Source organism: Halichoeres trimaculatus, unplaced genomic scaffold, assembly GCF_033239565.1.
Source record: "Halichoeres trimaculatus isolate MK-OKI-2021-1 unplaced genomic scaffold, fHalTri1.1 fHalTri1_scaffold_20, whole genome shotgun sequence".
NCBI lineage: Eukaryota > Metazoa > Chordata > Actinopteri > Labriformes > Labridae > Halichoeres > Halichoeres trimaculatus.
Genome location: NW_027437198.1, coordinates 13,552,197 through 13,575,930, shown reverse-complemented (window position 1 = coordinate 13,575,930; position 23,734 = coordinate 13,552,197). Strand labels below are relative to the sequence as shown.

At 45.4% G+C, this 23,734-nt stretch overlaps 2 protein-coding genes across 3 annotated transcripts; both read left to right on the top strand.

The window, feature by feature from the left end:
• Positions 1 to 289: 289 nt before the first annotated feature.
• On the top strand, positions 290 to 15,710 carry tcf20 (transcription factor 20). Of its 2 annotated transcripts, none has more exons than XM_074697536.1 (6): positions 290 to 802; positions 3,690 to 11,771; positions 12,016 to 12,109; positions 12,203 to 12,266; positions 12,420 to 12,520; positions 14,397 to 15,710. In XM_074697536.1, the coding sequence occupies exons 2-6, from the start codon at positions 4,854 to 4,856 to the stop codon at positions 14,411 to 14,413; spliced, it is 7,194 nt and encodes a 2,397-aa protein (XP_074553637.1). In that variant the 5' UTR covers positions 290 to 802; positions 3,690 to 4,853; the 3' UTR covers positions 14,414 to 15,710. The 2 variants fall into 2 exon arrangements, with proteins under 2 accessions (XP_074553637.1, XP_074553638.1); XM_074697537.1 differs by having other exon boundaries at positions 291 to 802; positions 12,203 to 12,252.
• A 127-nt stretch (positions 15,711 to 15,837) lies between these two features.
• Positions 15,838 to 23,427, top strand: gsg1 (germ cell associated 1). Its single transcript, XM_074697538.1, has 6 exons — positions 15,838 to 16,553; positions 18,610 to 18,929; positions 20,314 to 20,361; positions 20,455 to 20,619; positions 20,941 to 21,052; positions 21,614 to 23,427. Exons 2-6 carry the CDS (start codon positions 18,635 to 18,637, stop codon positions 22,026 to 22,028), a joined length of 1,035 nt encoding a protein of 344 aa, XP_074553639.1. The 5' UTR covers positions 15,838 to 16,553; positions 18,610 to 18,634; the 3' UTR covers positions 22,029 to 23,427.
• Positions 23,428 to 23,734: the final 307 nt, after the last annotated feature.

Here is a 23,734-nt window from a genome sequence, read left to right as displayed (position 1 = left end):
CTTATTGACTGATCCATATCCAGACTCCTTTAATTCAGCTCTCTCAGAGTAAGAACAAAGGAGCTGCTATGAATTGCTCAGTGAAGGCATGCAGAAGATGCATTTGCATTGTTACCACTATCTGATATTTCATGGTAGAAATGGATAAAATCCAGTGAAATGGTAAAAGCTGTAGAGAGAGGGTGGGGAGTTGGAGGGATGTGATGGAGAGAGATGAGGGAGGGGGTGCAGGAAAATGAGTGTGTATGCATTTTCAAGGCGGTCTTTCGGTTGCAAGAAAAAAAAACAGTAGTCTAAGAGGAAAACGAACAGGGTCGAGCTGCTGATGAAGGCATGCAAATGTGATTCAGTGGCGGAAACTGACGCTTGAGATCTTGATGTGACGGCGGAGGCTTCAGGGATGGCAATGTGTTTGATTTTAGTTGGAGAAAGGTGGAATCACCTCAGCGGTGTGTGAAAGAGGAGAGAGGGAGAGAGCGAGAGGGAACAAGAGGGGAGGGGGCGGGGGTGTATGGACCTCACTGCTACGGGACCTACAGGCACCCCGATTGTGCTCTGCTCTCATCATTTTTGGAGGTGAGGACAAAAGAAAAAAGGGGGGATCGGAAGAAAGGCCCGGGATCTGAGTGTCGTGACGGGCCCCCCGACTTCGCCGCCGCTGGTCGGGGTTGTCTGGACAGAAAAGGGTGAAGGAAAAGCGGCGGAGCGGTCCACTCGAGACTGGGGTTTCCTGCCACAGCAGCGGGATTGTCACAAACAGCCTCCCAGCCTGTGGAGGGGCCTTGTAGTGCTTCGTTTTCAGGTATGCATTCAGAGATGTTAGCTAGCCTGTGTGTGTGACTGACATGCCTCTCTGTGGGGACGTTAGCTCTGTGTGCTCACAGGGACATGTCAGCCTGCGGTTTATTCCTCTGATGCAGTCCTCTCATCAGCTCTGTAACGCTAACTAACCCGTTTCCTCTCAGTGAATGTGTGAGGGGGAAACATCTGCACCTAATCACCTCTCTTTGTAGCTGCTCGGCTGCCTTTAGCTGCTCTCACTAACGTCTCTCTAACGCTCCTAATAAACGCAAATTAGCTCTCAGGCTAAGATGCTAAGTTTGTAGCTTCGTTAGCTCCTCTTTATTCGGCTAGTTTGCTCATATAATGTACAGTATGTGAGGTAATGGAGCTAACGCTAACCTTACAGAGCTAAAACAGGCTGCTCTACAAAGCTAAATGTAATGCGTATAACGTTACCCTGCTATTAGCTGATGTAGCTACTAAAGCTATGCTACAAAAACCCTGAGTGTTGATGACTGAGACTGTAAAACCTGAGGGTAAATCCCGAGGAGGTGTTTGATAATTATCTGCAATATCACTGCGTATGCTGTAATCAATTAAAGAGCTCTGGTTGATCAAAGTGCTGACACACTGCACTCACACTGCTTCATTAATTCTGATCTTCTGATACTAGGAGCTTCTGACCCTTAAATGGGACACCTGATCACAGGTTACAAGGTGTGACATGTTTGTTTTGGGACCCTATGGAGGCCCTAAGTGGACATGCATCCATGCATTTGATGCACGGTTTAGTAGTAATAACAGCTTAATATCAGTTGTTATCTTAATACCATGATAAAATGTTGAGAGAGAAGCTAGGGATGCTCCATGGTGACTGATTTTTAAGTTATTTGAACAGAAAACAGTCAAAATGGAGCACAGCTAAACACTGACTGAACATGAGATCCCAGTCTGTAAGTAAACAGTGTCAGATTGGATAACAGAATGGGGCTAACACTAGCAGAGCTATCGCCTCCCCTCAGGTCAGTGTCTCTGGTCGAGTGGTTATATGTCAGTTTAACCTAACACAGCCTTCATACAACTTTACATCCAGGTAGTAAAGCTTTAGATCATTACACAGCTATCTACAGGAGCACAAACACTTGACAAAATATACGACCAACCACTTGTTTTATTGACCTGAAATTTGTGTGCCAAGTAGTGAGCATGATGTAGTTTAATCATTTGCCTAACCAAACGTGCCAATTCCTCATTAGGGATAAGGAGCAAGAAAACCACTGTTATCTCTAAGTACATGGTCTTGAATTTAAGATCTGAAAATTACAGTCAATAAACTGTATGCATGCATGTCTGCCTTGGTTTTTACACAGAAACAGTGCAAATATAAACAATCTTGATTGATAAGGTTGGCAGACACCCCTATAAGGCCTTTAGATTAATCTAATTGCAGTTAAAGAGGCTGTGATGTTTGAGTTAGTTTGTGCACTTCATGTTTGTTTGTGCATATGACTAACCAGCATCTGCTTTATAGAAGTGTTCAGGACTCAGTTACAGTAACATTGCTAAGAAAGAAATTTTGAGTGAAACATGCAAAATTAAAGCTGCTACATCATGTGGCAAGACAACCAGCAAAGAGACAAAAGATCAATTCTTACGAGTAAAGACAAAGACAAATTAAAGGTGGTCAGGGCTAATAAAAGTACCCACAGCAGAGTACAATAACAGGGTCTCAGGGATTATTCGCTCCTATCCTGTAATATATACCAATCTAACATAAGAATAGATAATGTCACAAAATCATGCAGCACTGATGTTTAGAGGGTACTTGCAAGGGAATGCGATCCTTTTTGATACGATAGATACCCGATACATGACCCAGGATACAGTGATTCTACATTGATTGTAAGACAATCTTATTACGATAAGTACAATACAATATCTGATCAATTGAGGAAGGCAAAATGCCCCTAAAGGTTAAGAAAATGCCAATATGAGGAGTTATAAACACTGAGTCAAATCAAAGTTAAACCTTTTATTTCAAAATGAATTTAAAGGTACTTGGTGCACGATTTAGCAGGATGATTTGTCAATGAGCTAATATTTTTCTACCCTCTACTTCTAGCAATAATCATAATCAGTGAGGGCTTGTTTTGTGCTGCACTGATTCAACAAAAGTCCCCAAAACATGTGTCAGGGCCATTAAGCATTTTACTGTGCGCCGGGGGCAGACAATAGAGCCTCGTGTCACACAGGGCAATTATGTCTGCTGACCTCATAAAGGTGGCGTCATCCCTTTAATTATCCCTCATAATAATTAAACCCCATAAAAAGTAAAGTTAATGGTCTTCAGTCTCATTGTAAAGCAGCGGGAGACGGACTGCTCCTGTTTGGCTGAATGTTGTTTGTTTACATGTGATGCCGTGATGTTTGTGACCTTGTCCATGCTGCTTTGTTGCCTAAACTGCATGCTGCTGCTGCTAACACACTTCTCTGTCCACTCGCTCTGTGTGTTATCAGTCCAAGGAGACAGCTTAGTCATGTTTAAAAGCTCCTGCAAAAGAGAAAGTCATGCCGTTAGTGCATATTTAAATAGGAAGAGTGTGCAACAAGGACAAAATGATGACGTTATTGTTGGTGTGTTTAATCTCTTTGTGATGGATGTTGTTTTTTGATAGTATTTTTTTTCCAGTCAAATCAGCCTCCAGTATTTGGAATACGATGAGTCAAAACAGATGTTTCAAATCTAATTTTACATTTTCTGTTTTTCTATAGTTGTAAAATGTTTGTTTACATCTTCATTCTTTAGATTTATTGAAGAGTAGCTCAGCTTAATTGTACAGTCATGGTGCATTCTTCTCGATTATTACAGTTGTAAACTAACTTTGATCTGTCTTTTGTTTCTGCAGAATCTTGCAGGCCTCTGGTCAGCAGCTCCTGAAAAAAAGAACACATCTGCATGGAAATACTGAAGAGAAACAGAAAACAGGAGCTCGAATTGACTGAACTTGAAGTGGAATAAATGGATTACCCTCCTTTTGGGAAGTTGTTGCCATGGAATTAGCTAGAATCAAATGATGGTTGACAGAAAAAAACAAAGGTAAGAAGGCAGCACGGTGAAGATACGGGGAGCTCCAAGAAAGGGAGAGAACAATTACTGAACGGGGACCAAAGACTTGTGCAGTCCTAATGAATGCAAGCAGGAACAGGAAACTAAAAACAGTATTTGAAGAGGAATGACTGAGAGAAGGAACGACTCAAGAAGTATTACACTTTGCAACCAAGAGCTGATGAGAATATCAATGGAGTGTTTGCCTCTGGGACTGTTTAGAGAGGGTCTGTGTTCAGACCTGCTGCAGTTTTTGTCTCACACAGGTGTGAGTCAGGTCCTGGCAAACAAACGGATGAGCTGAAGGATCGTTGTGACCAAACAGAGCCTCAATGCTTTTATTGAGATCTCTCTCTTTTTGCACAAGATGCTATCGGATCATTTCTTAATTTAATCTTGACACAGCTCTGTTAGCTTGAGCCGACCTTACAGCAGAGCTGACGGTGTTCATGTAGAGACAGTCGAGGTTGAAGGTTTCACACGGTGATGTTTCAGTCGTGTGTGATATCATCGCCTGCTCTGTGCCAAAACTGCTTCATTGAAAGGACTCAACCTAGAGAAGAAACCTGAAAGAGTAGAAACCTGCTTCTTCACTCCTTTCTTTTTGGAAATCCCATTTTTTAAGTGAGCCTTTTTTAAGAAGTGATAACTGTGCTGTCATCACATTGAAGATTTTTACCATTTGGCTTTTTCATATTCTGATAAGACCATTGGCTGCTAAACCCCCCCTGCTCACTTTGTGCTCTAAAAGAAGTAATTATTTCATCTGTGATATATAATCTCCTGCTTGAAGTCTTTCTTGGATTTTTAAAGCATTACCCCGCTTCACTGCCAGGCCATAGACTCTCTCTTTCTGACATTTATTACTTCTCACTGCCATTAGCCTTCCAGTTTCTGATCAGAAGCATTCCCTCGTGTAGACGCTGTCACATACTCTCACTTTAAACCCAAACTTGGAGAAACAATGCAGAACTTTTCAAACAGTGCGGCTCCACCCTCTCTGCCCCCGGGGTTCAGTGGGAGGGGAGCAGGGGGACCTCTGTATCCCCCTCAGCCTGCAGAACCTCAGATCTCTCCCAGGATGACGGATGACTACGCAGGGATGCAGCAGCAGAGCCTGCACAGAGGCCATCACCACCCGGGTCAGGCCAGCCACATGCTGGCATACAGCGCCAGGAACAGAGCCGCTGTGGAGCCTGCACCCACACAGGGGAACATCCACAGTGGTAACACAAGCAACCCGTACAGAAAGGACATCATGGATTACTACTTCTCGATGGGGGGAAAAGACCGGCACAGAAGAGGGGGCATGGGCTACGGGGCAGGATTTGGGTACCCCACTATGGATGGACATATACCTCACCAGTACCGACATGCTGGGTCTGCCTCGGCTCCATCATCCAGCATGATGTCGTATCCAGTGGACTACGCCTCTGGTGCTGGGTCAGGTGGAGGTGCTGCTGCTGCAGCTGGAGCGTTTTCTCCATCACATCAGTACAACATGAGCCAGAACCCCACCATGCAGACCGTTCAGGGTTCTCCGATGCAGCACCGCCAGCATGGCCAAACCTTTCCAGCGGTCCACCACGGACAGCAGCAGAGGAGTTACCCCCACTCTGGGCACAGGATGACCCCCCAGTACCCACACTACTCCCCACAGGGCGGGGCGTCCACAGGGTCATCAGGAATGTACAGCCCCCCTCCACAAAGGTATCTCGATGGGGCAGCTGGCGCAGGGTTCGATCCCAAAGTCAACAGTTCTCCCAGCGTCAACTCCAGTTCAAACTCAGCCTCCAGTTCAGTTGCTGCTAACAATGTGGGGCAGATGGAGAATGTTCAACAGGGTTACCACGCCTCCACTTACCCCGGATACCCCCCACAGACACACTCACTTCACAAGCAGGCCACACTACAGCACCGCAACTCTCAGCACAACTTAGGCTATGACAACTCGCTGAAGATGCAGCACCAGGGCCCGTCTCCGGGATCTGTTTATGCTAAACTTCACCAGGCCTCCAATCCCACTTTACCTCAAGCAGCATCTCAAGAAATCTCCAAATCTCCGATGCACCCAAACGCCCAACAGATCAACCAAAACTTCAGCCCCATCTCTAACCCCTCTCCTGTTGCCTCTGCAGTGCATTCTCCCAGTTGTAGCTCGTCTCCCTCCCCTCTCATGGGGGTTTCAGAGGCACACGGAAACCCCTCGGGTCACGGTCCCTCACACCCTCAGACATCGAATCCCCGTAGCAGCCATGGTCAGGGCAGGTTACTGCAGACCATGCCTCAGTTAAGTCCCACGCCTAATTCAAACAGCAGCATCAGCAGCTGTGGTAGCAGCGGTAGTCATAAGGCTCACAACATGAGTGCAGCTGGAGGGGGGAGTCTTTCTCTGACAGGTCGCAACAAAATGGGTCTCGGGACAAGTATCGGGTCCCGCGAGGAGAGTTCTGTCTACTCAGCGTCTCCTCTCGATAAGATGCAGGATTCAGGCCTGAACAGTCTTAATGCCTTGAGCTCACAAGTAGCCAACTTACCAAACACAGTGCAGCACATGCTCCTCACCGACACCGTGCTCTCACAGAAGAGGGGGAAAGATGGAGGACAGATGCAGCAGACGGCACACGGTGCAACACCATCGCAACCGCGGAGTCGAAATGCGAGCGCAGCATCAAGTACCAGCACGGTTAAAGATGGATGTGCTGCTGGCCTGGATACTGCTGCTGATGAGGACTCTTCAGTCATGTCAGCCAGCACCAAAGTGGAGCGAGAGGATCAGTTTTCTGAGGGGGAACATGGGAGGGTGAGGCAGATGAGTGGAGCGAGCAGTGGGTCCGAACCCACTGGATATCAGACTCAAACAGGACAAGCATCCAACATTAAAAACATCACAGCCGATTCATCAACAAAAGAACCAAAAGCTTCTGAAGCTAAACAGAATGAAGCTCCTGCTTTATCATCTCCATCAGATCCAGCTCCTCCAGCCCCTTCCTCCAGCATTATTCCTCAAACTCAGCCAAACTGCGTCTCAGATCCTGGTTCAACGTACGACCACCGAGGAGGTCACAGGAAGGCTGCAGAAATCAAAAATGAAAGTGAAGATGGGAAAACAGAGAAAGGATGCAGTCAAACGCAACAAGATGGAGATCAAGTAAACACACAGAACGGTCAGGCCAAAGAAACCCGTCAGCACTCAGCCTCCAGATTACACAATAATGAGAACGAAGAGAAGCTCACGCTGGAGGATCCGCAGAGCGTCACCGGTGTCGGTGTGATTGTTTCAGCCCGCTCTGATGGAAGTCTCTCCGACAAAAACAAACGTCCCCAAGAAAACTGTGTGGAAGAGAAACAGCCACATTTATACTTCAGAGAGTCCAGCAGCCACAATGGGGAGGAAGGTATGGATCTTACTGTCTACTCCTCCCTTCACCAGAAATCAAATTTTGGACGGACTCAGAATCCTCCCCAGTCTGGGCCGCACAAATATGGCCACCCAGAATCAACATATGGCTCAGATTTGTCAATGAGGAACAGAGGAAGGCCTGGACTGGAGTCAAATTCCAGATACTTGGGGTACCAACAATCACAAACTGGTTTTGGCTCCGTGCAGCAGAAAGAAGCCAGTACTGCAGCCGAGGCCTTGGTGAAGAGAGGGCAGGGAGCAGGAGCTAAAGGTCAAGACGAGAACTCCCAGATGCAGCAGTTTCCCAGTCTTTTACAAGAAGTCCTCCAAGGTTATAACTTAGACCGACGCTATAGCAGACCTGAGCAGGCGTTTCCTGCACATCTGCAGGCCCAGCAGCAGTTTCAGAGCAGACACCCATACAGCATGACAGACGCTATGAGGATGCAGAGTGGAGTTGGTGACGTTTCAGCTCAAATGGGAAGCTCTGGAAAGCAGCCCCATTCAAACCAGAGGCATGGAAACGAGCCGGATTTCACCCCAGATCCCCAGTCAGCTGTGAAATCAGAAGGGACGAGCAGTAAGATGATGCTCAACGCTGAAAAATCTGACCTGGGTGTGTCTGCAGAGTCTCAGCCGCCTCCTACAAAACATATTAACTTAGCCGACTATTCTCTGCCACAGAGGAAAGCTCCGTCCACATCATCCTCTGCTGTGCAAGAGCTCCTCCTGCAGGAGCCAGAGCCGTTATCGGGAAGCTCCGGTCAAACCGAGGCCCAGAAATCATCAGGCTCCATATTAGCCCCATCAGAGCGCCGCTCTGTTATCTGTGATGTGTCGCCAAACCGACGCAGCACGCCAGAGAGGGACAGAGACAGTGACAGAGAGAAGAGTCAGAGTGTGATACAACAGCCTTTCTCCTCTCCAGCAGCAGCAAACGATCTGAGTAAAAAGGAGATTATTGGGGAGAAACAAGTGGTGAAAATGGAAGCGGCTTCAAAAGAGGCAAGTGCAAATTTACAAACTGACCATCACGGCGGTGGTGGAGCTTATGAGACAGATATCGAGTATCAGTCCAAGTCTGCGCACTCATCTGGAGTAATTAACGCAGACCCCTACCGGCGAGGAGGTGCTGATGTCACACCCCATCCTCTAAACGCGAATCCTTTATCCTCACCCCAGAGACATCAGGCCTATCTTCACGGCGTTGATTTATCTACTGGCGGCGGTGGAAGTTTTCCTGGATATCGTTACGGAGATACAAGAGAAGGGAATCTGATGCAGCGCGGTAACCCTCATTTCCCCTCCCACCACCCGTACCACAGCTTATCCCCTCAGACTCAGTCGCCAAACAAGCTTCAGATGTATCCTCATCCCCGCGGGCCCCTGCATCACCCCCATGACATGAGCGACTGGGTTAAAGCCATGAACAGGCCGCCAAAGGAGATGATGCTGCAGCCCGGGTCATCACCAGGACGACATAAGGTCGGCCAATCAGAGCAGAGGCAGAGGATGATCCCTCAGACGGACATGCCTGGGGAGCAACACACAGCAAAACCGTCAATTCATCATCAAAGCGCCTACTTTGATCTGAAGATGTGGGAGTCGACGCACGCAGGAAGAGAGCGGATGGAGGGAGACTCGTACTACAGACCTCCTCCTCCTCCTCCTCTTTCTGCTCCCGCTCCTGTAGTTTCTCACGGCCCTGTTCCTCCTCCAATGACTCACGGCCAGGCTGCAGCTGAACCTGAGGCCTCCAGAGGAGCTGTAGAGGAAGTGAAACACCCTGGCCCACCTCCTCCTCCCAGCTCAGCTAAGCCTTTGGCCGACATGAACTCCACTCAGCCCAAAGTTCAGCGTCAAACGAAAGCTGGAGGTTCAGGAGACACAAATCCGTTGATGTTGCGAAGGAGAGTTCGTTCTTTTATCTCCCCGATTCCCGCCAAAAGGCAGCTGCAGGATTCATCTCAGCCGAGGGTCGCCACAAACTCCCATCACTCCCCTGCAGCCCAGAGCGAGTCCAGCCATCACAATGAGGATGACTCAGCCAGCTCAGATATCCCGTGTCCTCGGCTTTCCTCCCCGCTGCTTGGAGAGAGCACCTTCTCCCAACCTCTGTCTCCAACAAGTGGGACCACCAAGGTCCTGCCCCCAAGGAAAGGCCGCGGTTTGAAACTGGAGGCAATTGTGCAGAAAATCACTCCAAATATTAAAAAGCCCACTGATGATGACTCCAATCACTTCTCTGGTTTCTCAGACATCCCGTTTAATGACTCACAGGACCAAGACTTAGCACATTTCCCCAGAGGAACAGGAGGGGATGATGGTTATATGGATGAAAGTCACTCGCTAAATGACATGATTACTTTCAAAGGAGTGGACGACACCGGGCCGCTACCTCTCTCTGCCTTCCCCTGTGACTCCCATCAGACGTCTCAGACCCTCAAACAACAAGACTTTGACTTTGGATTAGGATCAGCTGTGGCGTCAGCGTCCGGCGACAAGGAGGACTTTGCTCTTCTTGGACCTCTGCCGCCTCCTCCTCCTCTTCCTCGCCCAGTCCAGGGTTCTCCTCCACCATCCTCATCTGCTCTGTCTGACATTCAGCATTTTACAAACACGTACCAGGAGCTAGAGACACGCAGAGGAGAGCAGTCTGCTGCTAATCTGCTCCGACAGAAACTTCAGGAATCTGGAATAGGATTCGACGACTATCCTGGCAGCGACTACTATGGCACCACGCCACCCCACCAAGGACACCTGCTGGGTCGACAGCATCAAATGTCCTCCAGTAGGTCCAGTCTGTCGCCACAAGACACAAAACCACCAGAGAGCGTCGTGCCCAAAGGATATTTCCCATCTGGAAAGAAGAAGGGCCGGCCCGTGGGGAGCGTGAACAAACAGAAACGAGCCCAGAACCCAGCCCAGACGCAGGCTTCGGGCCAGGCTCAGGCCACGTCTCAAAACACAACTCCCTGTGCTCCCCAAGCGCCTCTGACTCCAACTTCAGCTGCTACCACCCCTCCTCCATCAGTGCAAGCTGCAAACACACCTTTACCTGTTGTCCCTCCTCTCATCGACATCGAGAACACTCCCCCGCTTGCACCGCCGGTTCTCACACAGGTACTGAAGGTGGATGTGGAGAGTGAGGACACGCAGCCAGAGATTGAGGTCAAACCTGTGAGAAGGAGACGCAAAGGTGTGAAGGATGAAGACGACCTGCTGGAGGCCACAGGTCGACAGAGGAGGAGAAGGAGGAGAGGAGCGACAGCAGCGGCAGCGGTGTCAACATCAGTGGCCAAAGACGACACAGACACACTTTCAGGGGCAGGAGGGGGCGTGGGTGCCAACAGAGTTCCTGTCGATCCAAATAGAAAGGGCTTGTTCATCCCGCACATACATGTGGAGAACAAGGTGCCAGAGATCGGCGCGGTGTGCACCATCGTGAACGCAGAAGAAGACAAGATGAAAGGGGAGCGGAGTGCAGTCGCAGGGAAAGCAAGCGGGAGCGGAATCGATTCTCTCCTGACCTCAGCTCTTTCCTCTCAGTTATCTCGAAGAGACAGAGAGACCGAGAAAAGAGAGACAGACGAGGTGGAAACAACTCTTCAGTCGGGGAAGGCGCTCCCTTCATCTGGCTCTGTTGTTTCAGGGCCTGTGATTACAGAGACCAATCACTCCGGCCGCCTGCTTTGCTGCCTCTGTCAGAAATGGGCGAATTACAAACACCTCGGTGATCTCTACGGGCCCTTCTATCCAGCTGAATATGCAGCAAAGCTTCCCAAGAACCAGCCGCAGGTCAGACAATGTCTGGCAACCACAGGAACAAACAGAACAGGACCAAATTCAGACATAAGCTCAAACTCTCTGAGCTCTTTCCAAGACACGCAAACACACGATGCTCAGTTTCCCAAAACGTTCTCTGAGAGTTTCTATTCCATGGGCCTCGATCCAAACCCCTCATCCTTTGCTGCTGCATTCAGAACGGCCTCTTTCTCTGGAAGAGAGGAAACAATGATGCATATGCCTCCCTGGTCTTTCCCCACCACCAGTAAAACCCTGACCTGGGACATGAACCTGGACATCAGACCCATCCCTGAGCTGAAGAGAGAGCCTGACCTGGAGATTGAGAAGCAGCAGATTCAGAAACAGCTTCAGCCACCGCCGGAGGAAACTCAGCAGCGCCCTCAACACAGAAAGCTGACCTCACACCCCCGCTTCAAAAGGAGGCACAAATCCAGTGAGGACTCCCCCAGGATGGTTCCCTCGAACAGCAAGGCCTCCCTGCCCTTCCAGCCCCCTCCCCCTGCTCTGGACTCTCTGGGGCCCCTGGCGCAGCTCGCTCAGCTGCCTCAGATGCCCATGGACCCTGAGGAGCTGTGGGTCCACGAAGGATGTATAGTTTGGACCAGTGGAGTGTACCTTGTCAATGGGAGGCTGTACGGCCTGCAGGAGGCACTAGATGGCGCCAGAGAAATAGTGAGTGGCCTGGTTTCTCTTTTACCTTTGATTGTTTTGGGATGTTTCAGATTTATTGCATATTTTCCAGGTTTCCTCATACAGTCTTGTGTTATTTTTTCGATGCCAGTGGGCTAGATTAAACTGAAAAAAGATCTTAATTAAACTCAGGAGGTCAGAAACACTCTGTGGTTGTCCTCTGTGTGTGAAACACTTTAAAAGCTCCTCTGGCCTCACCTTCGTTGTTCTGCCTCTCTTTGCGCAGTGCTGCTCGTACTGTGAGATGGTTGGCTCCACCCTGGGGTGCTACAGTAAAGGCTGTACACTCCGCTATCACTACCTGTGTGCTATCGAAGCAGGTGAGTCTCTTTATGGGAGTTTGGACTGTTAACACATATGTTTTTGTTGAGGTTTAGGTTGATTTCTGATGGCACTCTCTGTCTTACATCCAGATTGCTCTCTGAATGAAGATAACTTCTCCCTGCGGTGTCCGAAGCACAAGGTAAAGAAGGAGAGGTTGGTTTTTCTTCTGTTTTCAGGGAGTTTGTTTGTCATTCAGTGAAGTTCCTCACACTCAGACCACCACTGATTTCTTTTAGTCTCTTTCCCTGTAATTTTGTCTCTTTGTTTGTTTGTCTCCTCACCTCTCCATCTCTTTTCCTCCCTCAGTTTACCCAGAGCATCCGGCCAGCTAAGTCAGTTTACCTGGAGCAGTCAGAGAGAGGCTGAGAGGACCACAGAGGAAGAAGAGATGCAGGAGTCTGGGAGCTGTGAGTGGAGACTCAGAGAGTTATTAAGTTTTTGTTTTCCTTTTCATTCAGGATGCTTTCAGTTTCTCAAACAAAAGTGTTTTTTAGAAGGACTGAAATAGAGTGCACTCTTAGTCAACTAGCTGATGAAACAACATCACAAGTCTGTTTAATAGTCTTTTAATGTTTTTTTTTAATCTAAACCCTTAATCACCTACACTGGAAACCCAGATAAGTTGAGTTTACTTGAAAAATGCTTGGAAACCGGTTACTTTAAAGAACTAAGTAATGAAATAAGTTTATTTGACTTAGCAAGTAGTTAGGATTATTATGGAAAATCATTCTACTGAATGTCTTAAATCAAATAAACCTGGTGCTTATTTGTTAAAAAATTAAAATATTAAGTAATGGTAAAAAATGTTGTATATCACTGTAAAACATAATAAGCTGACCTTACTCAAAACTGAAAGATGTGATATCAATAAATTTGCCTTATGAATCAAGTAAGTGGAATAATAATAAAAATTGAAGCAGATCTGAACAACTAAATTAAATAACATTTAAAGAACAGCTGGGTCTCATATCCACAGTGTTCCTTCCTCACTCATGATTACAAACGCCGTCACAAAAAAAATCTGCTCCAATTTCATAACTTTAGTAACCCTGAGTGAGGAGGGAAGGCAGTCGATAATATTGTAGAAATAGAAATATTGTTCTTCAGGGGGCACAGGTTGTCTGAGCCCCATGGCACTGACTAGTGGTCTGTGCTCCATGGCACAGGGTCTTGATTTTGCAGTGTGTGCCTTATGGTTAATATATTAATAAATGAATTCTTTGACTGGACTATCACGCCATTCAGGCCGATTTTGAAAGTTTAAAGATATATTTATTTATTTTTGACACAGTCAGTCAGTCCACACCACATAGAGCATAGACAGCTGATCAATGCCACGAGGAGCACAGACAGCTAGTCCACGCTGTGACGCACAGACAAACAAGCTGTCTCATGTGGAGCACAGAAGATCCATGCCACTGCTGCACGTCTAGAAGTACAGCAGGGTCTCGACTGCGTCCCCTCCTCACTCAGGGTTATAAAACACAGTCACAAAAACTAATGATTTTAAGTTGTGCTTATTTAAACAGTAACAGGGATTTTCATGTTAAAATCAGTCTGAACTAGGATTTTAAAATCAGTCAAGATCTAACAGTCTAAGAGCGCGCAGCCAGCCTAAGAGAGTGAAAACTCACAGATGGTTACAGTCACGGTTCTGTGACACATTTTATTGTTAGGTGTATAGGTTGTATAGGTTAATACATTTTTAAAAATGATATATGTATATTTTTTTATTACATATTGCCTTTTCTGACATTTTTTAATCCCACCCTTGACATCTACCCCATAAAAAACTAAATGTGCTGAAAATAAAAAATAAAAAGCCAAAAATAAGCTTTTTTAAAAGTTAAAAACTAAATTAAAAAACCTGCTTTAAAAACTGATTAGTAAACTGAATTCAAAAACAAAAAGACAAAACAAAATAAGAACCAAAGTAAAATGCAACATAGGTAATGTAGGTCCGTGTAGTCCCTTTTGAAGCAGAAACCAACACACATGTAACTGGACTGCACCTCCTCCAAAACGTAACTATTGGTTAAAAGGACTCAGCACTGTGTGATTGGTCCTCTGAGCAGGATCAGGTTTCCTGTATTCACAGCTGTCTGCTCCTCTTGTTGTTATTGCGGTCATTTTGTCAGAGGAAAACATGTCTGATACTTGGATCAGAGCAAAATACACATTAATCCAAATCAGAGCATGAATCTGGATTTAAATCTTTCGTTTGCTGATTACAGTGATTAGTCTCAGTGATGAAGCTAACCTCCTCCTCTTCGTGTTTCTCAGGTTGGTTTGGACGTTAGGAAGCTGAACAGAGAGGACGGCCATCAGAGTCTGAGAACAAACAAAGGGAATGTAAAATTTCTCAACAGGAATCAGCATTATTCACGTCGAAGAGAAGATTTTTTTTTTCTAAAAGAAGTATTTGCTTTTTCCGTACAGTGCAGAAAAAGAACAAAAACATGGACATGCAACTCTAACAGAGCGGATCTACAGTTGAAAAAAAAAACAAAAAAAGAAAAAAAGAGATCGAAATGGAGTAAAAGAAGACGTCAAGGCTGTCGGAGGAGCCGAAGGAACTTTCCTGAAAGAACAAAAGACTTCCTCTCTGGGCCCACTTTGATTTCCTCAGACACCCTCAAAGTGTGAAACTCTTCATATCATCGTTTGTTTTCTGTCTTTGAAGAGGAGTTCTCAGAGAAGAAAGGAGGTTTTCTCACACACTCGTAGTGTTTTATCTTATATTAGGATGACCACAAGTATTATTTTAGTCCTCATTATTATGGTTTTGTATCCTCGTTGTTATTTACTCATGAAATGAAATGGATGTATCTCACTTTAAACACGTTATTGCTTTTTTTGTTGGTATTTTTCATTCCTGGAGAGGGAAGCGGAGCCAGAGCGACGTCGTCTGGAATGTCAGGGTCGAAGTTTGCCACAAAGACATTATTGCCTTGGAGAACGGACATTTGTTGCCTTTCAAAAACGTCATGTGTGTGTAAGAGATGTGGCTGTGTGTGTGTATGTGTGTGTGTGTGTGTGTGTGTGAGACAGAGAGAGAGTGGATTATCTGGGTCTTTGATTCCATTTTGGTCCTTTTGAAAAGTGTTCTTATTTTTCATCGCTGGGGTTTTTACGGTACAGATAGTATTCGGACACAATCTTATTTTTCAAGTACAAAATGTGCAAAGAGATGGACGACTGAGGAAGAGGAGGAAATCACCTTAATGTGTGGACAGGAGAGAAGAAGAGACGCTGAGGAGTGAAGTTCTGCGAAGGAAGCTACGTTAAAACTGACAAACTGAACCATTTGAGAGTGTCATACGAGTGGCCGTGATCGGCCAATCAGGAGCGAGCCTTACCTAGTACTTTTGAATGGTCCGGGCGATTTGATTGGAGGAAGCAAAATCCATTCAAAAGAAGCATTGCCATGAACTTTACAAAGCGAGTCGTACATGGTGTTGTCTTTATCATTTTTTATTGTTATTCTTGTAAAAAAAAAAAAAAAAACAAGCTGAGAAGAAGACAGTTAACACTATCAATCCATGCTGTATCAGAAACCTGTCAATATGTATATGAATTATGAATACACCAAAAAAATGCTTCAAGAACTCTGCTTTTCATTTATGACACACTTTTCTCAGTGCAAAAAACTCTCTCCTCTGTGTCCTCACATTTACAGGCTCTCTCTGTCACACACACACTCCTGAGCTTCCTCTTTTATTTTTTTCTCCATCCTCTCTTCTCAGTTTGTGATGTGTGCTCTCTACTTTCTGTGTTTCTGTCAGTCTGCTCATTCAAATCTGATGCCAGCATGTTTCCCATCCTGTGTCCTCAGCTCTTCTCTGTAAACATTTGTGAACAGAGAGAGCAGTTTCTGGAGTTTAAAGTCAGATCTTGAGAGAGAATTTCAGTGGCCCCACAGTTCAGGGTCTCCTCTTTGTTGTGTTTATCACAGGTGCCGGCTCAGGACCGCAGGCCGGTCACCCTGAGAGCTCCTCCTGGTGAACTCGCCGCTCCGAGCTGAAATCTACTGTACAGATGCGTCTCTGTGAAGCTGTTTGGTCCGTGTAGTGGTATGAATCTGACACTTCAAGGTCATGTTGGTTTGCTCTCTGAAACATTTTCTGCTCGTGTTGTAATGAGGCAGAGGACGGGGGGTCAGGAGAAACGATGAGAGGTGGATGTTGTGGATGGAAATGAGTCTAGGAATGAAAATGAAAACAGATGGTGAAGAGATGTCTGATTTGGATTTAATCAGATGGATTAAATGAGTGGACTGTGTGGACCGTGTGGACTGTGTGGGTGTGGATCATACAGACTGACTGCTTGCAGAGGTCAGTGTGACGGCCACAGTCCAGCAGAGGAGCACAGGATGTTTCTGTCCCCCTTCTCTTCAGCTGGATGAGGAACCTGAGGACATATTTCAGAGTGTCTGCTGAGGTATTTTTCTTTCTTTCTTTCTTTCTTTCTTTCTTTCTTTCTTTCTTTCTTTCTTTCTTTCTTTCTTTCTTTCTTTCTTTCTTTCTTTCTTTCTTTCTTTCTTTATCTTTCTGTATCTTTTTATTTCTGTATCTTTTTGTATCTCTTATCTTTGTATGTGATTTAAGGTTTTAACATGGTGACAGTCTGATCTGTTTTTTTCATCCACTTATTATTCCAGTCCTGATTGTCCTCTCACCTTTTTTTTACTCCTTAAACATGATTAGTTGTGTAAATACCTCCCCTCCTCCTTACCTTTTCTTTCAAATGCCTCACACATCATCTCAGAGCTTCTTCTCCCTGGAAACTAACAACACTGCTGATATTTTTAGCGGCAGAGGAGAGAAGGTGTGTTTAAAGACAGTGAAACACTTCAGATACTCATTCAAACTTCGGCGTTGAGATCTGATTCACTCTGGTTTACGCAGAGGTAACATGTTTTTCTTTATTGTTCATGTACAAATGCAAACAGATTTGAATTTAAAGCTCCTGTCAGGAGTTTAATCTGCTTATGAAACAGCTCTTTGTGAGCTTCTAAACCATACGCTGAATTCTGCAGCTTTTATTCACACCTTTTCTGCAAAGATCTAGAATCAGTGAAACCATAGGATGATGTTTCCTGGGAACAAAACTCTGGGAATCTTTGGGATTTATCTGCAGAGCAGCAGAGACTCAGGATACTGTTCCAGATTCACAGTTAGCTGCTGAAATCCTCAGTCTGCTACATGAAAAAGAAAGAATCATCAAGAGCTGGAAACTCTCAGATTTTATCATTTAGCTTTTTGAGAGAAACTTTCTGCGGCTCTCAAATCAACCTCACAACTCTTAGTGTTTTTTTTTAATTGTTAATGCTATCTGCAGCTCGGGCTACTTAGAATTACTTCAACAGGTCTTCACTGTGACCACTGTTTCTCAGCTGACCCTTACAGTGCAATACGTGGTTATGACATTTAAAATGATTTCTACCAAATGATGGTAGAAATGTCATAGAAGTTACTGTGACACCAACAGAAATGCAAACTACATATTTCAACAAGCATCCACCATCACTATACCAACCCTCCTCCTCCTCCTCTAAAAGTGAGGAACATCCACATCTGTGACACCGTTTTCACTCGATCAAGCTTTTTGTGGCTCTGTTAAGGGGGTGGCCAACCTGTGGCTCGCGAGCCTTATGTGGCTCTTTGCCTTTCAGTGTGCGGCTCTTCAATCCACTCATAAAACTGATAAATTGTTGCAAGCGTTGGGATCAGTACTAATCAATACTTGGGTGATGAGACTGATACTTAAGTTTCAGTTTCTTTTCTATACATGCGCTCCTATCAATCGTTCCGTCATAGATAGATAGATAGATAGATAGATAGATAGATAGATAGATAGATAGATAGATAGATAGATAGATAGATAGATAGATAGATAGATAGATAGATAGATAGATAGATAGATAGATGGAACATTGTCTATTCCGCCGTAAAAACAGAAATTTTAATCATTTTATGTCATTTTGTATATGTGTGAGAGGAAGTGTGTTTGTAAGACCACGCTTTTTTGTGGTTGGCCACCCCTGCTTTGTTACTTTTCTTCTCTGCATGAAATAAGAAGAATCACATAACGCCCCCTAATGTCTCTAAAAGTGAAGGCTTGTCAATAAGTGGCTTACTGTATATTGGTTGTTTTTATCTAATAAGAATTTGAGAATCAGAATGAGGAGTATCAGTCAAATGTTTTTGTTTTCAGCTGGTAATGTATCGTGTTGATCAAGTTTTGAATTGAGCTAAATCCTGTCAAAACCACCTCGTCTCACACATGAACTCCTGACTATATTCAGATGATAAGAGGATTATCTGTCTTCTGTTATTTCTGTCTTTCTCAGCTAAAAGTTCTCTGTTCTGGTCTGATTTAGGTTTAGGTTTAGGTTTAGGTTTAGGGGGCCACCTGTGCAGACTTGCAGAAACAGAGGGGTCAGATGCTGGGTCTGTGGAAGCTGTATTAATATATTTTCTCTTCTCCTCCTCAGCCTGAGATTTCTCCAACCCCCTATCATGGCGTTCCTGAAGCAGATGCGTTCCCCTCCCCTGTCCCTCATCCAGACTGGTGTGTCCCTCCTCCTGGGCGGCGTGGCCCTCATGTCCTCCTACTGGTGTGTGGGGAAACAGAAGGTGCCAAAGCCTCTCTGTTCCCCCACCAAACACAGCAACTGCATCCCCGTTCCCGGTCACTCCAACTCCTCCAGCATCCAGTTCTCCTGGGAGACTGGGGATGACCGCTTTGTGTTCCCCACTTTCCACACGGGCCTGTTCATCACATGTGAAGAGAACATCTACACAGACGCCTGGGGTGAGAAAGCTAATCAGAAAGTTTCTGTTTCAGGTGTCAGAGTCAACAGCTACGACTACCTGCTGCATCCAGAAATTCTTCCACACATCAACAAGTTGGTTCTGTCTTCCCTCTGACTTTAAACTTTGTGATTCCAGCAAAATTCAACTGAACATGCTCAGGTTTGTTAGGTGTAATGTGTTTCTGAACCAATCAGAGTCCTTCTTGAGCGTCAGTCAGTCAGAGATCAGCTGCAGACGCAGAAACGCGGCTGTGTTTGTGAATCCTATTAACCTTTCTCTCTCTGGTTTCTAATCCATAATTGAGTCATGCTGCTGCAGTCTAAATCTCTGCCAGCGGAAAACACACTGATGGTAATCCTCTTTGGGCCTAACACACACACACACACACACACACACACACACACACACACACACACACACACACACACACACACACACACACACACACACACACACACACACACACACACACACACACACACACACAAACAGACACATATGCTATATATACAGGTCGAAATAAACACCTCAGGCTTGGGTTTGTATTGTCACCTTGGATTTCCTCTCCTGCTGTGACCTGATTTTATTGTCCTTCACTCCACTACCACAGATACAGCAGGACTCCGTCTGTCTGTCTCTCACACACACACACACACACACACACAATCTGATCCCCACATATCACTAATGAAATCCTCTGTGATACTGACTGTAAACTATCAATGGAAGCATTTATTCTTGAGCTTTTCAGACTGAAAACATGTTGGATAACTTCAGTCCAGCTGTTTTTCTCGTTCTGCTGTCATTTCTCTGTATCGGCCTCACAGTGTGGAAATGTTTTCCACTTTCTTTCTGTTTTGTCTCTTTTACATCCTAAATCTCGGTGTGCTAAGCTTTTAGACTCTAATTTGGAGCTAAATACGGAGCGCAGATGACTGCAGCTGTCATATAAACACACACACACACAGGCTTAACAGGCTGCAGGTTGTTTTCCAGATTCCTCTCCTTTTCTTAAATGAGCATCATGAACTGTGAAGGAAAACACAATCTGGTCAATAAAGAGTGTTTTGATTATTTAGTTATGATCTAAAATAAAGAATAACATCCTGATAAAGTCTTTTTTTCATTGTAGTGTGTTTCTCCGTCGGCTCAATCTGTCCAGATTCTCAAAATAAATCTGATAATCTCTTGTCAGGTTACTTCAGGACGTGTAAACATGTTATTTAAACTGTTAAACCAATCTGGTTATCAACACTGAGGCTGGATTAGGAAGGATGTGTTTGTGCTCAGTAAAGAGTCCATCCATCAGACTCAATATTAGGATATTAATCAGCACAGAAGCACAAAAGTGAAGATAACACACTGTTTTCTTCTGGTTTCAGAGGAGAAGTGTCGAGGCTTTTACACTCTAACTCCAGGATCTGAAAAAGGTAAATGGTCATTGTTTCCTCTTTGCTGTCGCCATGGACTCTTTCCTCTCCCTGTCTTTAAAACATCTCGTGTTTGTGCTCCTCCCTCTGCAGCTATGATGTGGCTCTCTCTGTCCATGGAGCTCATGTACGTCGGCCTGCTCTTCATCAGCTGCGTGCTGCTGTCTCTTCAGCTCTGTATCCGAGCCTGGTGTCCCTCCACGCAGCGCTGGGGTCAGCTGCTCAACGCCTTTGCCGCCGTCTTCACCGTCCTTGGAGGTACAGAGCAGCCAAGTCTAAACCATCTCTGTTAAAGGATTCAATACTTTGAGGGTACTCTGGTTTGGATTTGGAGTCCAGCTGGTTTTGTTCTGCATGTTTTCTCTTTGATGCTGGAAACAAAGTGATAATGATCAAGCTTTTACTGAAGAAATCAACAAATAAACCAGTTTACAGCCCAGCTGTTGGCGCCACCTATCAGCTGAGAGTCTCCCCGAGTATCTATAGCAGAATATTAGCCTGTAACCACAGAGAAGTCTGCCCTTGATGACTAAAACCTGTCACAGGGTCCTGGTTTAAGTGCTCCTTCTGTCTCCTCAGGTCTGGTGGGGATGGTGGGTCACATGATGTACATGCAGGTGTTTCAGACCACTGCATCGATGGGACCAGAGGACTTTAAACCTCACAGCTACGGCTACTCCTGGGCTTTTTAGTGAGTGTTATCAACACAGTGTTCACTGAAAGCACAAACAACTGGATCTGAGTAAAACTGTACAAAGCATCCAGCACACAGACTCACACCTGTCTACACTCTGGGTCGACTTTGAGGTGTTTGTGTTCAGGGGCTGAATGTTGTCTGAGGGAGGCGGGTGCAGAACGATGCAGAGGTAGAGAACACCAAATCAAAAACTCTTTTTATTTCATATCTTAGATTATGCATCAACTAAATTTCTCCACGTTAGCGTAACGAGTAACAGTATGTCTTTTTGAGGAATAACAAGCTGGAATAAAACAAGTGTCCCAGGATTACTTTTAAAGTGTGCGGAGTAGAAAGTACAGATATTTGCCTGAAAATGTGTGTGGTAGAAGTTAAAAGTCGGCTAAAAAGTAATTACTCAGGTAAAGTATAGATACCCCAAACTTCTACCTAAGTAAGGTAAAGTATTTTTACTTTGTAACTTGAAACCTGTGGTAACATATTATTTATTTGTTATCTATTTCCAACATGGAGGCCTGAGGTGATATTTCTTCTTCTTTTGTTCGTCTGTCACAGCGTGGCCTGGCTCGCCTTCACTGTCTGCATGTCTGCCGGCGTCTCCACCCTCAACAACTACACCAAGAAGGTCCTGATGGTGGGACCACGTCACTACTCCAGTCTGAACCCATGCAGCTTCAACTTTGTGGGGCTCCTCCCTCCATATTACACCCCAGCTAACCCAGACAACGCCATTTCCCACCTGTCTCCGTATTACGAGCCCCCAGCGACAGCGTCACCGCCCGCTCCCCCGAGGCTCATGCACTCGGACTCCTTCCCTCCTCCTCTCTCCCACCCTGCTCCTACCTCCCCGTACCACCACAGGCTCTCCCTCCCTTCTCCGTCGCTCAGACCATCTGTCTCTGTCCACATGGCTCTGCCAGGACACGAGGAGGAGCGCTGTGGGCAGGAGTACGTCTTCAGCCCGCTCTGACTCAGTCTTTGACTCTATCTGGACTTATGACCAAGGAACGGCTCCTGAGGTCATCACTCAGTGCTAATAAAGATGTAAATTTTCATGTGATGGATGTCTGGAACATTGTTTTATAATCTGGAAGTAGCACAGACACATTTTAAAGACAGAATTATGGAGTAATGATCTTACTGTCTGCTTATCTCTACAGCTCATAGGTCATGATCCAAGACGAGAGAGGCAGAACCTCCAGAAATTTTCTGTCCAAGTCCAGACCTCATCCCATACCTGACAACCTTCTCCCCCTCTCACCACCTCAGATCATCAGATGTTGACCTCCTCACCTACCACTAAGACCATTTCACTTTTATATACACTACACGGCCAAAAAAAAGTCACCACCAAAAAAAAGTCACACACTCGAATATTTTGTTGGATCCCCTTTAGCTTCGATTGCAGCACACATTTGCAGTGACATTGTTTCCATAAGCTTCTGCAATGTCACAAGATTTATTTTGGACTCTGGAGCAATGGAAGAAGGTCATGTGGTCTGATGAGTCCAGACTGACCCTGATCCAGAGCAATGGACCATCAGAGTAAGAAGAGAGGCCGATGAAGTGATCACCCATCATGCCTAGCGCCTACTGTCCAAGCCTGTGGGGGCAGTGCTATGATCTGGGGTTGCTGCAGTTGGTCAGGTCTAGGTTCAGCAACAGTCTGTGCTCAAAGAATGAGGTCAGATGACTACCTGAAGAAACTGAATGACCAGGTTATTCCATCAGTGGAGTTTTTCTTCCCTGATGGCACGGCCATTTTCCAAGATGACAATACCAGGAGTCATAGGACTCAAATTGTGAAAGAGTGGTTCAGGGAGCATGAGGCATCATTTTCACACATGGATTGGCCACCATAGAGTCCAGACCTTAACCCCATTGAGAATCTTTGGGATGTGCTGGAAAAGGCTTTGTGGAGCGGTCAGACTCTACCATTATCAATGAAGATCTTGATGAAAATTTAAAGCAACACTGGATGGAAACATATCTTGTGACATTGCAGAAGGCTTTCCAATGAAATAGTAGAGTGTGACCTTTTTTTGGTAGCAACTTATTTTTTTGGCTGGGAAGTGTATTTGCCTGTTCATACTCCAGGATTTTAAAAGAAGTCAAAACACTACTGATTTTGACCACAGGTGTCACTGTTACCGACACCAAAAAGGTTTTCCTCACAGCATCTTAAAGTCCTCACAGTTCTCCTGATTATTATCCCTCCTTCCCTCCATCATCCAGCACATTTCATCACCATAGAAACAATCAGCTGACAGCCTCATTCCCACCTTTAGCTTAGCATCATAAGCACCCAGAGTGAAACAGCTCCAGTGTGTTTATCAAATGAGAGACCAACTCAAGAGAAATGGTTGAAAATCAAGTTTTAATGTTGTAAAAATCATTGTCTGTGATAATGAGGAATAACAAAAATAAAACAGCATCAGACACAAAGCATTATGGGAAACAAACATATTTACACTTTAGTTCTCGGGTTTAGAGTCAAGGCAGATGCCTTCCTGTCACAAACAGCTGATTCTAACGCAGACGGGATCTTTAAGATATAAGTCATGTGACCTGTAACATAATGTGTTTAACTCAGGTTTCTTTGAGGGTTTGATAACCAGTTTGTGTTTTGCTTTTTAATCATTTAATTCTTATTTCCTGGATTCCCAAACACTCCTT

Bases quoted from the DNA above. Each gene is read 5' to 3' on its own strand.
- tcf20 (XM_074697536.1), top strand. From the start codon at position 4,854: ATGCAGAACTTTTCAAACAGTGCGGCTCCACCCTCTCTGCCCCCGGGG. The intron at 11,772-12,015 runs GTGAGTGGCCTG...CTCTTTGCGCAG, and splicing joins TAGATGGCGCCAGAGAAATA to TGCTGCTCGTACTGTGAGAT. The intron at 12,110-12,202 runs GTGAGTCTCTTT...TCTTACATCCAG, and splicing joins CCTGTGTGCTATCGAAGCAG to ATTGCTCTCTGAATGAAGAT.
- gsg1 (XM_074697538.1), top strand. From the start codon at position 18,635: ATGGCGTTCCTGAAGCAGATGCGTTCCCCTCCCCTGTCCCTCATCCAG. The intron at 18,930-20,313 runs GTGAGAAAGCTA...TTCTGGTTTCAG, and splicing joins CATCTACACAGACGCCTGGG to AGGAGAAGTGTCGAGGCTTT. The intron at 20,620-20,940 runs GTACAGAGCAGC...CTGTCTCCTCAG, and splicing joins CGTCTTCACCGTCCTTGGAG to GTCTGGTGGGGATGGTGGGT.